The sequence below is a fragment of the Canis lupus genome, chromosome 2 (assembly GCF_011100685.1).
Source record: "Canis lupus familiaris isolate Mischka breed German Shepherd chromosome 2, alternate assembly UU_Cfam_GSD_1.0, whole genome shotgun sequence".
NCBI classification, from domain to species: domain Eukaryota; kingdom Metazoa; phylum Chordata; class Mammalia; order Carnivora; family Canidae; genus Canis; species Canis lupus.
Window position 1 is genome coordinate 79,585,163 of NC_049223.1, and position 12,998 is coordinate 79,598,160.

The following is a 12,998-nucleotide window of genomic DNA, read 5'->3' on the forward strand; positions in this document are numbered from 1 at the left end:
ATCATCCATTCTATCCATTCATCCATCCACCCACCCACACAGCCACCCATCCATCCACCCACCTACCCACTCATTCATCCATTCATCATTCATCTATCCATCCATCCACTCACCCACTCATCCATCCATTTATCATCCATCTATCCATTCATCCATCCACCCACCCATCCATGCATCCACCCACCTACCTAACCATTCAGCCATTCATCATCTATCCATCCACTCACCCACTTATCTATCCATTCATCATCTATCTGTCCATTCATCCCACTCACTCATCCATCCATCCACCCATCCGCATATTCATCCATCCATCCTTTCATCATCCATCTATGTAACCACTCATCCAACCACCCATAATCCATCTATCCATTCATTCATCCACTCATCCATCCATCCACCCATCCACTTATCCATCCATCCATCCACTAACTCATCATTGCCCCCACTCATCCATCCACCCACCCATCCACCCATCCATCCATCTTCCATCTACCCATCCATTCCTCCACCCACCTACTCATCCATCCATCTAAACATCTACTCATCTACCCATCCATCCATCTACCCACTCATCATCCATCCATCATTTCATATCACTCATTCGTCCACCCATCTAACAATTTTCCATCCATCCATCCATCCATCCATCCATCCATCCCTCACACACATACCCATAAACCTACCATTCCACTCTTCCACCTACTCATTCATCTGCTCTATACATTTAGTTTTTTATTGTAAACCTAATATATGTCAATTATCCTGCAGGGCAATATAGAGGATACAACGATGAATAATAACAGTAGCTTGGGACACCTGGGTAGCTCAGAGATTGAGCATCTGCCTTTGGTTCAGGGCGTGATTCCAGAGTCCCAGGACTGAGTCCCACATCGGGCTTCCTGCATGGAGCCTGCTTCTTCCTCTGTCTAAGTCTCTGCCTCTCTCTCTCTCTCTCTGTCTCATGAATAAATAAATAATTAAAATCTTAAAAAAAAAATAACAGTAGCTTGTATTTACTGAGTGCTTACTCTGTCACTATGCTAAGCACTTTGTATGTATTGCCTTATTTAATCTTCTCAGCAACCCAGAAAACTATGAATTAATTATAAAACAGGTGCTCACTAAGTAATGTGTTAGGGATAGTTGAGAGGCTTGCACCCTGTGAACAAGGCAAATAGAGACCCTGCCTGAATGGACTTTAAATTCCAGTGGGGGATCCAGGGAATAAGGAAATACATTATATGCTTGCAGGTTGAGATAAAGGTGATGTCAGAAAATAAAGCAAGGCGATTGGTTGATGGGGCCAGGAGGAAGAGGCTGTTTGAGATAAGGTGTTCAAGGAAGGACCTTCTGAGAGGTCCTTTGACACTTTGAACAGAGGCCTCAGTGGCAGAGGCCTTGAGACTATCTGGAGCAAGATTATTTCAGGCAGAAAGGAAAGCCAGTGCCAAGTGACAGAGGTGGGCCCGAGCTGGGCATATTCACAGAAGAGTGAAGAGGACCCCGTGGCTGGAGCAGATGGAGCAGAGGGGAGGGATGGGTGAACACCGCTGGGATTTGGTTTTAAAAATAATGGCAATTGTACAGGGAAATGCACTCTTCTTAAGAACACAATGTGACAATCTCAATGTGAACACCTATGTAACCACCTTCCCAAAGTCTAGAACATTCCTATCCCTCTAGAAGATTCCTTTTTGCTCCCTTCCACCCTCCATAGGAAAACCCTGTTCTGACTTCTATCACCAGAAATGTCATGTTCTAGCAGTTTGTTATGTAAATGGAATCATGCAGTCGGTCCTCTTTGCTGTCTGGCTTCTTTTGCTTGGGATACTGTTTCTGAGCTCTGTCCCTATTGTTGGCTATAACAGGAGTTCTTTGGTATGGACGAGAAGTAGTTCATGGTACGAATAGACCACAAATTTGTTCTCCCATCTTCCTAATTATGGACATTTGGTTTACTTCTAGTTCTTATTATTGCTCTTGTGATGAATAAAGCTGCTGTGAACATTCATGTCCAAATCTTTGTGGACATACGCTTCCATTTCTTTTGGGTAAACGCTCAGGAGTGAAACTCCTAGGTAGTAAAGTAGCAGTTGGTACGCAACTGCTAATAGTCCAACGTAGTGGTTCTGTTTTATATTCCCACCAGCAATGCGTGAAGGTTCCGATTGTTCTATGTGCTCATCAGCATTTGATATCGCTGGTTTTTCCAACACTAGCCATTCTAGTCGCTGTGAAATGGCATATCTCACTGAGGCCTCAGTCTTCATTTTCCTGGTGACCAATGATATTGTACACTGCTTAATATGCTTATTGGCCCTTTGTGGTTTTTTTTTTTAAATTGAGTTTTCGTGTCATTATTGATCTATAGTAGTTCTTTATATATTCTGGATACAAGTCCTTTGTCATATATCTGTCTTGGGAGTATTTTCTCTAGGTCTTTAGTTTGCTTTTTCGTGTTCCTAAAGGTGCCTTTTTATGAGCAGAAGTTTTGAATTTTGATTCAGGCTAATTTACCCATTTCCAATTTTTCGTTTGTTGTCTTTTGTGACCTTTTAAAGAAATCCTTGCCTACCTGAACATCACAAAGCTACATTCCCACGTTTTGCTTTCGAAGCTTTATGTTGTTGGGTTTCACATTTAGGCCTGCGATTCATCTCAAATTAATTCTTGTGTGTATGGGAGGTAGGGGACTGGGGTCATTTTGTCCTTAAGCTTGTCCAGTTGTTCAGGGCAGCCTGTTAAAAAGACTTCTCTTTCCCCATTCAATGGCCCAGGGGCCTTCATCAAAAATCAATTGACTCTCTCTATGTAGGTCTATTTCTGGACTCTATTCTGTTCTATCAGTCTATTTGTCTACCACTGGAGAGTCTGGGGTGGGTGTGTATCTGTGTCATGATCTGATTTATATTTTAAGTAGTTCAATCAGGACAAAGAACAGAGAAGGAGAAGACTGGTAGCAGAAAGACCAGTCTAGGGGCCAATGGAAGAATCCAGATGGGGACTGGCAGTGCTTGGGTTGAGTGGTCAGAGGGAAAATGGTGAGAGGTGGTTCTGAGCCAGGGCTTGATGCTGGCTTGGATGTGGGCTATGGGAAAAGAGCAGGAGAAGCAGGTGACTCCAAGGGTTCTGACTCCATCAATGGGAAGAACGTAGTTGCCACCTGCTGAGATGGGTTCTAGGAGAACCAGGCGTGTCTTCTTGTGGGGAGCGGCTACGGAGCTGGGGAGGACATCCTGGCAGAGGGAACAGAGGAGTCACAGGGAGGCGTGCTCTGATCTTTGTCGGCCTGACCTTCAAAGTCCCCATCAGATGGCTGGATTCTGTGCCCCGGGCTCATCTGCTCACCCATCCCACTGTCTCCCCACCGTCTCCCCACCATGGCCAGAGTGCAGGGTGCCCCCCACTTCCTTGGGAACCCTCCAGCTCATTGCTCTGTCCATGGGTCATGCCCATGCCCACTGGCTCTGAGTGTCCTCACTGCAGCCGCAGCAGGTGGGCAGTAGAGCACAGTGGTGAGGCATGTGGGCCTGGGGTCAGACCTGACCCCAGGGGACCTACGGGGAGGCTCTCCAAGCCTGGCTCCTATTACTTATGAAATGGGAATGATGACAGCATCTCTCAATGCCCCAGAAGCGCATTGCCCAGGCGCAAAGAGATCTCACGAGGGAATCATCTTGCATAGAGCCTGGCTCCTGGCACTTACGAGGTCACAATTATTGGCTCCCTTCAACAGATCAGAAACCCAACGCTCAGGGACCCTGAGGCCTGAGGTCACACCAACACACAGAGGCCAAGGGTGGATGGGAAGCCAGCCCAGGATCTCTACTCCTTCACCCAATTTGGCCCCTGCACATTGGTGGCCCTGCTGTGTCCCCCACTCTACAGGTCCCTGGGGCGCACACACAAGCCCAGGCATGGGAGCCGGCCTCGCCCTTGCTCTAATGATGGGGGTGGAGTGCACACACCACCATGGCTCCAGTCAAGGGACCTGCCTGGGATCAGGGACAGGGCAGGCGAGCCCTTTAGTCTGGCTTGCGGTGTGGGTGGGATGGGGGTGGGGCAGGCCAGTGGCAGCACCCCTCATCACCCTGGTGTGAGATGTGAACTGCAAGCTCACCTCTCCAGCTGCTGCGAGGTCCTTGTCTGGTCTTTCTTGCTCTCGGCTGGGGGGTGGAGCAGGGCACCATCCCAGGGAAGCCAACGTTTGGGTCAGGGGGAAGGACACGGCTTTCCCTGGGTTGAGGCTGCTCTGGTTCCCAGCCGGGGAGGTTCAAATTCCAGAAAGAACAACGGGAAGTGCCGAGGGTCCACAGAGTGAGGTAGGGGCAGGCTCTGGGTTGACCAGGTCCCAGCAGCCAGCACAAGGCCTGGTTGTGGGGGTGCCAGTGAAGTCTCTCCAGAATGACAAGTGGCCAGCACTCAGGTGGCAGTGGCCCATGACACTGGATGTGCGAGGAGGCGCAGTGAGAGGCTGAGAGCGAGACTCTGGGGCCGTACTGTCCGCCTCTGAGCCCGCGTCTGCTTACCTTGAGCAATTACTGGTTCTGCAAACTTCTCTGACTCTCCATATTCTGGATCCCCACTGACCAAATTCCCCTGACCTCTTGCCTTCCTGACTCTGTCCGGCATACTTTCCCGACACCCCTGTGACCCCCCGTGTACCCCAACCCAGCTCAGCAAACCTTCTGAAGAACCTCAGTTCTGGCGGCGCCTGGGTGACTCAGATGGTTAAGTGTCTGTCCTTGACTGACGCTAAGGTCATGATCTCGGGGTCCTGGGACTGGTCCCCGCATCGGGCTCCCTGCCCAGCAGGGAGGTTGCTTTTCCCTCTCCCTCTGTGATCCCTCTCGCTCTTGCTTGCTCTCAAATAAACAAATAAATCATCCTAAGAACCGCAGCTCTGATCTCTGCGCCTGACACCCGTCTGCCCCACCTCCTCCCCACGTCCGTGGTGGCCAGCAACCCAAGCACCCCACACCCCCGGCTCCTCGCCACCCAACTCTGCAGGGGGCCTGCAGCACGGCACCCACCAAGTCTTACCCAGCGTGACCTCTGCCTGCATGGGCATCGACAGCGCTGGGTGCTTGACCTCACAGCTGAAGAGGGCCTCGTTGTCGATCTGCGGGTTGAGCGTCCAGGTGAGCAGGGCGCGCACCTCCACTGTGCCGTCACTGCCCGGGGTGTGGCTGTGGCGCAGGAAGTAGATGGGCTCGTTGCTGTGGACCCAGCGCGGGAACTCGCGGCTCACCACCGTCTCTGGGACGTTCTCGGTGGTGGGCTGGAAGAGGGTGCTGGGGTCCGGGGTCAGGCTGCGGGCGGGGCGCTCTGTGTAGGGACGCCCACCCCGGTTCTCGGTGTCCAGCAGGGACAGGGACCTGTGCATCTTGGTGTCATCCAGGTCGCGGTGCAGGAGGCTGCGGAAGGGCCTGCTGTCCTGGAGGGGGCCCGAGCTTGCAGCCGGCGGCTCGGACAGGGGCACTGCCTCGATGGGTTCCCCGTCGCGTTTGAAATAAACCTGAAATGGCAAGGAGGGTGTGGGAAAGAGTTTGTGGGGATGACCCGGACCTCCCCATGGATCTCAGAGGGGCCGGCCGCAGGATGCCAGTTCTCCTGGGACCTCCCCCTCCTTTTGGACACCAGCACCCCCAGCACGCCACGTCAGCTCAGTTCGGGGGGACACACAGCCCCTAGCGGCAGTGCCTGAGCCCATCACGGCCTTTGCCCTCAGGTGAGTGGCTTTAGCTCCAATTTCCTTACTTTTTTTAAAATTTGTTAAATTATATTTTATTTTATTAAGATTTTATTTATTTATTCATGAGAGACACAGGCAGAGGGAGAAGCAGGCTCCCTGCGGGGAACCCGACGTGGGACTCGATCCCAGGATCAACCCCAGGTCATGACCTGAGCTGAAGGCCGATGCTCAACCACTGAGCCACCTGGGCGTGCCTCCAATTTCCTTACTTTTAAAGGGGACTTAGAGCACCTCCTCCTCGGTGGGGCTGTGGATGCTTAAGCGACACGGTGTACCCAAACAGGGGCCGCCCCTGCAGCAGCCACCTGGGCCCCAGGGACCACCCGTGCCCGCCTGGGGCCGGCTTGTGGAAGAGGGAGAAGGTGGGTGGGCCCCGGAGAGTAAACTGAGCCGCTGTCACTGTTGGAAGAAGAATGAAGAGAAAAGGATCTCCGCGTGGGTGCGACAGGGAGGAAGGACACAGGTGCAGGTGTGGGAGCCAGCGAGGGCTGGGGATGAGGCGAACGGGCGCGTCTCCTCGTTTTTTCTGCTAATGGAGAATTCAAGTTTTGAGAGGCGGCAGTTAATTTAATTTGCTGTCTTTTTATTTTGGAAGATGTGTGTGCCCAGAAGACTGTGGGGATGGATGGGGTGTATTTTTTAATAAATCAGGTAAATAAATGGATGGGAGACATGGAGAGGGGAGAGCAGGAAGCAGCTTTCTGGGGATGCTGGTGCAGGTGAGGGGAGGGAGGGGGCCTTGGGGGAGGGGGAGGGCGAGGGGAGGAAATGTGGGGCAGGGAGAAGCTGTCAGGGTTTACAGCTCCAATGAGGAGTCTCCTATGCACATAACAACCTGCTTTGGATTTTTCTTTCTTTCTTTGAAAAGTGCTTCAAATGCAGGTTTGTAATTTATACCAAAGATTTCTTTTTAAGTTCTGATCTGACGTCCCAGGCAAACGTAAGATGCCTGGAATGTGGGGAATTAAGGATCTTGTGTGTGTGGAGAGAGAGAGACAGAGAGAGAGACAGAGAGAGAGATGTCGTTTACATCTATATATTCAGCTACATATAGATACGAAATTGAATATTTTACTGCCGTATCTTAAATGTCAGGAACAGGTGGGGGCTGGGGGTGGGGAGTCTTCCCTCAGGCCCGGGGCTAAGGAGCCTTTCTTCATGCCCCTCCAAAAAGAAGTTGTTCTTTGGAGAAAAAGACCAGCTTGTCTGATTATGGGGAGGCCAGACCTCTTTTGGGTTCCAAAGGGGGAAATTTGGGTGCCATGTCCTGCTCTCAGCAATCGCTGGGTTTGAAATTGCCTTTTTATTTGTCTCCTTGGAAGTACAGGTGGAGGGGGAAGGACCTCACCGAAGGCTTGTCTCTGCAGCCCTGCCTACTGCCCCACCTGTGCCCGTGGGCACCTGCCTACTGCCCCACCTGTGCCTGTGGGCACCTGCCTACTGCCTCACCTGTGCCTGTGGGCACCTGTTTACTGCCCCACCTGTGCCTGTGGGCGCCAGCCTACTGCCCACCTGTGCCCGTGGGCACCTGCCTACTGCCCCACCTGTGCCCATGGGCACCTGCCTACTGCCTCACCTGTGCCTGTGGGCACCTTCCTACTGCCCCACCTGTGCCTGTGGGCACCTGTTTACTGCCCCATCTGTGTCTGTGGGCACCTGTTTACTGCCCCATCTGTCCATGGGCACCTGCCTATTGCCCACCTGTGCCTTTGGGCATCTATTTACTGCCCCATCTGTACCCATGGGCACCTGCCTACTGCCCCATCTATGCCCATGGGCACCTGTTTACTGCCCCATCTGTGCCTGTGGGCACCTTCCCACTGCCCCGTATTGAGTCTTTCTGCACCTGTTTACTGCCCTGCCCTGAGAAGTGGGTCTATCTGGGCCTAGCTCCTGAGGTGAAGCTGGCCTGCGTCCCTAGGTCACCCCACTGCATCACGCTTATGAGACATTCAGGGTCTGCAATGCGTGGTCTCTCTGCCTTGGACTCTAATCCTACCCTCCTCCACTGCAGCCCCAGCCCCTCACTAATCCTAGTGATGGATGGAACTCACGGGGGCAAGAGTAGTAAACAGTTCTTTTGGAGGGGGCCTGGGGAGCATGTAGCCCATGGATCCCAGTACGGGTCAGGGAACCCTAAGGGGCTCACACAGGTGCTCCAGGCGTCAGTAAGGACAACTTGCCCTTCCTTCACTTCTAAATGTCTTATACGTGAGGGTTCATATAATTCATGAGACCAAACAGGTCCTGTTGCTTCTAAAAAAGCGGAAAGTTTTGGGGCACCTGAGTGGCTCGGTCAGTTAAGCATCTGACTCTCGATTTCGGCTCAGATCATGATCTCAGAGTCTTGAGATCAAGCCCCATGTAGGACAGGCCACAGAGAAGGGTGGTCCGGCAGGGGGCGGGGAGGGGCTGGGCACTCCAGGGGGACTCACCATGGGGGCTGGCTTCCCTCCGGACACGATGCAGACCAGCGTGAAGTTCTGGGCTTGGTAGCGGCTGAAGGGGGCTGGCATGTCCGCGGCCACCACTTCGATGGAGGTGGGGGGAGCTACCGGGAAGGAAGCACAGTGACACAAAGGCTTTAATGGAAGATTTGGGAGGAGTTCACTGACGACCTAAGATGGGCCAGGTCCCCTGGGGCTGCTGGGAGCAGGAAGGGGAGGAATGTGGCACGACTGCACCGGCATCAACCATAGTGAGAGCAGTGTCGGGGCTGGGCGCACAGATGAGGTGAGCCCGAATGGAGCCCAGGACACAGGTAAAGGTGTGAAGGGCGTCAGATCCCGGGAGGTATAATGGGTGAGAAGGGGTCCCCGGGCAAGCCTGAGGAGGTGACTGTGCTGCTACCGAGGAAGCAAGAGCCGCTGGAGGACAAGTGTGGCAGGTGGAGGGAACAGCAGCGCATGCAGAGGAGCACGTTGGCCCAGGGCAGGGGCTAGTGGGAGGCAGGCCGCGGCTGCCGGAGTGGGGATGGGGGGATGTGGTGCCCGCGGGCCTGGGGGATGCAGGGAAGAGCCGCTGACGGTAGGTTAGCGCTTGCAGGCGTGTGCTGGGGCCGGTTCCTAACAGCTCATGAGGCTCAAATGTGCCATTTTCAGGACTGTTGTCAAGCAGTTGTCGAACCGCTGGTAGCCCGAAATCAGCCACAGCGGGCATCTTTACACCACGGAAATTGGCCGCCACTATAAATCAGGGCTTTTTGTGTCTCTCCTTCTTCTGCCGCAGCCCCCAGAGAGGGGCTTTCCCAGCACACCACTGGTTATGGGTTTTCTTCTTTGTCCCGGGAGCGGCGGGGAGCCATTGAAGGTTGTAGGCAAGAGCAGAGACATGCTCTGAGTTGCATTTTGGAGACTGAAAACACAGAGTGTGTGACTCAGGCTACACAGGCTGACCATTTAGAGCGGGGCGAGGGCAGTAGAGATTAGAGGACTTTGAGAGCTATTTAGAGTCAAGAGCTGCTTCTTTCCTTTCTTCCTGGAAGTTGCCTCCTTTTGGCTGGGCCTGCCTCCCGCCGGCTCACGCTGCTCTGTTCACCGGCCACCACCGGCTGGTGTGACAAAGCCAGAGCTCCCGGGCACCGTGGGGTGTTGGAAAGGACACAGATGGAGCCATCAGGAACTCCGAGGTCCAAATCCCAGCCACGTCACCACATCTCCATGTCCTTGGGCAACTTACCAAAACTGTGAGCCTCCGTTCCCCCGATTCGCTAAATTGGGGAGCAAAGCCGGGCAGACATATGTGGAAGGACGGGCCAGTGACGAGGCGTGCGAGGGCTCAGCACATGGTAGGGACCTGCTACTCTTCGGATTCCCACTATTAATCTCCCTGGCCCCCGCGCGCTCAGCCAGGACAGGAGCCAGAATCTGAGAACCCGACTTGGGGAAGACTGTCCAGCCTTGGGGCAAGTGCGACGGGGGAAGCAGAGAGAATGGATTGCCGTGGGCCTTTCCTTCCTGCAGGGGGTTTTCACTCTGGCAAAGTTTAATTAAGTTCCAGAAACAGTTCCTGACACCTACTAGGTGCCGGGCATGGCGCCAGGCACCTGCTATAGGCGCCCTGTGGTGAGACACGGTGTCGAGAAGCCCACAGGCTGGTGGTGGTGGTGGTGGTGGGGGGTGACAGCCGCCTGGCAACTCTATTTTAAGGCCTAGCACGACGAAGCCAGGTACGAGCCATTCATCCATTCAGGCGGCCTCCGCGTGCTGTGCTATTGGCAAGGGAAGCGGCGCGAAGGGGAAGCAGTGGGCAAACAATAGACGGAGAATTGTAATTAAGTGTGAGATTGTATGAAACAGATGGTAAGTGGGGTTGGAATTCGGAGAGGGGAAACACACGCCGGAACACGGCCATTACCCAGCAGCCCCACATTCTGCAATCCGACTTTTCCCGAACCCCCACAAAACACCTGGGGCCCCACAGCCAGAACCTGCCGTCGGCCAACGCCGAAGAGCCAGGAGCGCGCTGTTCCAGGCCCGCCATGTGGTGACTTCGTTTCAGCCTCCCCATCAGTCTGAGAGGTGGGTTTATTTATGCCCATTTTACAGATGGGAGACAGAAGAGGCCACGGAGACCGCCCGGGGTTCCACAGAGTCGGGATTGGAGCCCGAGCTCAATGACTCGGACATGGGGCTGTGCCGCCCCGCTCTTCGGAACGAAGGAAGGAGCTCGTGTGTGTCGGCACCTCGAGCCCTAAGGATGCACCTATGGAACCCTCATTTACTGGCACAGCTCAGCCTCTGTGGAAGCCTGGCCATGCAGGTCCCTGGGTCGGGGTGGGGTCTCCTGTGGGCGGCTGTCCTTGACTGGGCTACCCCAGAGACGAAGGGGCCGTGCCAATTAGAGCTTTAGCAGAAAACTCTGGCGCTACCCATGGTGGTGCACGCGCAGGTGTAAGTAGACCCTCCAAGAATCCGACCGGCCCAGAAATGGCAGGGGCGTCTTCAATGTCACTCATGTTCCCCTCACTTTCATCGAGAGCCTTAGAGCCTTCCTCATAGGACTGCTTTCAGGAGCAGACGACAGGATGCTCACAGGATGCCTTGTCAGCTTACCAGATGCGGTGCCGCGGTGCTCCTTACCGTTTGCGTCGCCGTCATCCGGGAGGTAGTACAGGGCAGTGGTTAAAAGCGTGGGCTGTAAATCAGACGACCCAGAGTTCACAGACTGGCTGTACCACTTGCTACTGGCTGTGTGACCTTGGGCAAGTGGTTGAACCTCTCTGAACCTCGATTTCCCCACCCGCAAAACGGAATCACAGGGTACCTGCAACGACTGGATGAACGGGGGTCTGAAAGTGCATCCAATACGTGTCAGTTGCACTTATTAGCGGGATTATTTACTAACATTCTTTCCTGAGGTTCCTTGCTACTGGCCACGAGAATTAAAGGTCTCTGCCTTTGGGGCCTTCACGGTTTAGTGAGAAGAACAGAAGATGCCCTAGACTGGCACCTTCCCACATAGCAGTCAGCTCACCCCCATGAGGCTGTTGAGCCCTTGAAACGTGGCTTTTTTGAGCTCCCGTGCGTAATTGTAAAGTACACGCTGCCTTTTGAAGGCCATTTTAAAAAGAAAGTCAAATATATGACAAATATATTTTATACTGAAACGTAGATTTCAATATAAATTTTATATGTTGAAACTGTGGGCTCTCCTGGACTTAATACATATATTATTAAATTTAATTCACCTTTGAATACTTTTCTCAACGCGGTGATTAGGAAACTCAACAATGACCTCCGTGGCTGGCAAGTGACGTTTCTGTTGGATGACACCGGTCTAGACCTTCTATCTGACGAGTAAGCAAACTGAGGTCAGAGAGAGGGACAGATTTGGAAGCCAGTGGCAGAGCCGAGACTGGCACTCAGGACTTCCAGACCCAGGCCAGGGTTCCTTGCAGAGCACGGGTGCCCCCCCGATCTGCGCACGCACACATCCCCATCCTGGAGATCTGCACCCACGTCACGCACGCCGCCCACGCAGGCCTTGATTGGGAGATGTGTTCCTGTCCCTCGTTATATTTCTGAGCAGGTGTTAGCAATATGTACAGCTAATCAAGCTCATAAGACAATAACAGATTTCAGTTGTATGGACGATGACACAGCAGAGCTGCTAATATCAGCGTGGACAGCCCCGGCTTCCTATCTCCCCATCAACATATTCCTCAGTCGCCGTGTCCTAGGAAAATGTCACTCTGCATCTCGCCTCCTGTCTCGCGGTGGAGGGATCTGAGTGCAGGCAGTCAGGGAGCTGTCTACACCTGGGAGTCCCTGGCTGTTTATGGATGCTTCCCTCCACACATCACATCATCCTCTCCCTGTTCCTCCTCCCCTTCCCGTCTCTCCACTAAGCACAGCTCTCCTCCCCCCCCAACCCCTGGCTGCATCCTCATCCCTGCCTCCCTCTGCACCTGGTCCACTCCATCCCCAGCTCCGCTCTCTTCCTAACTCGCGTGCCTTCCCATCCTCATCTCTATTCTCATCTCCATGCCTCTTACAGGTCTGACCAAGGTCAAAGCAAGCTACCCCCTATGTGCCCCATGCCTGGGGTAGACCCTGTGGTCCCGGGAGCAGTGTCCAGTCAAAGGCAGGTGACCTGCGGCATGCACGCACGGGCATAAATTCCACGCAACCGTCTGGAGGAGAGTAATCTCCGAGTTCCAAGCCGGGCTCCGGGATCACCTGGCTGTGATCCATGTGACATATAAGGCAAAGAATCCACAAAGAGCCCAGGGCACCCACTACGAGTGTCTGGTCCCTACGGACTCCGAGGATGCACCTTCAGGGGTGTCTGTGCTGGTGCAGTGCTCTCTTAGGTGGCCGGGGGAGCCCACCCACACCATTTACCCGAAAGGACCCTCCTCAGGGGAAGAGACACCGAGCGGGTGTATTTGGATCGGGGAGGGGATAAATGGTAGCAGTCCTGGCGGCGAGAGCCCACACCTGAGCAGAGCTTCAGAGTTCACAAGCCGCTCCCAGGCTCGTCGCGCACACTCAGCCCTGGGCAGTAGGAAGCTCCCCACCGGCTCTACACGTCCACGGCCAAACAGGCGTCCCCTGAGTCCCCCCGATCCCAAGTCGAGCCAGTCAACTTCCCAGGTTTGTGTGACTTCGTCTGAAGCAGAGAGGATTGCTGCTGGAAGTTTCTCTGACCCATTCTGTGTCGCATCAGCCCGTCGGCCTCCTCAGCCCATGTCTGCGGCCCCGGCCCACGCTCGCCCCCGGACGCAGGGCTCGGGGTT

At 54.0% G+C, this 12,998-nt stretch overlaps 1 protein-coding gene across 1 annotated transcript in view; it reads right to left on the reverse strand.

Moving 5' to 3' along the window:
* The window catches only part of IGSF21 (immunoglobin superfamily member 21), a 239,259-nt gene that overhangs the window by 5,544 nt on the left and 220,717 nt on the right, over positions 1-12,998 (reverse strand). Inside the window, exons 5-6 of the mRNA XM_038531815.1 lie at positions 8,194-8,309; positions 5,047-5,521 (exon numbers count right to left, since the gene is read on the reverse strand). Coding sequence (XP_038387743.1) covers positions 5,047-5,521; positions 8,194-8,309 — 591 coding nt within the window. The remainder of the gene's footprint in view (positions 1-5,046; positions 5,522-8,193; positions 8,310-12,998) is intronic.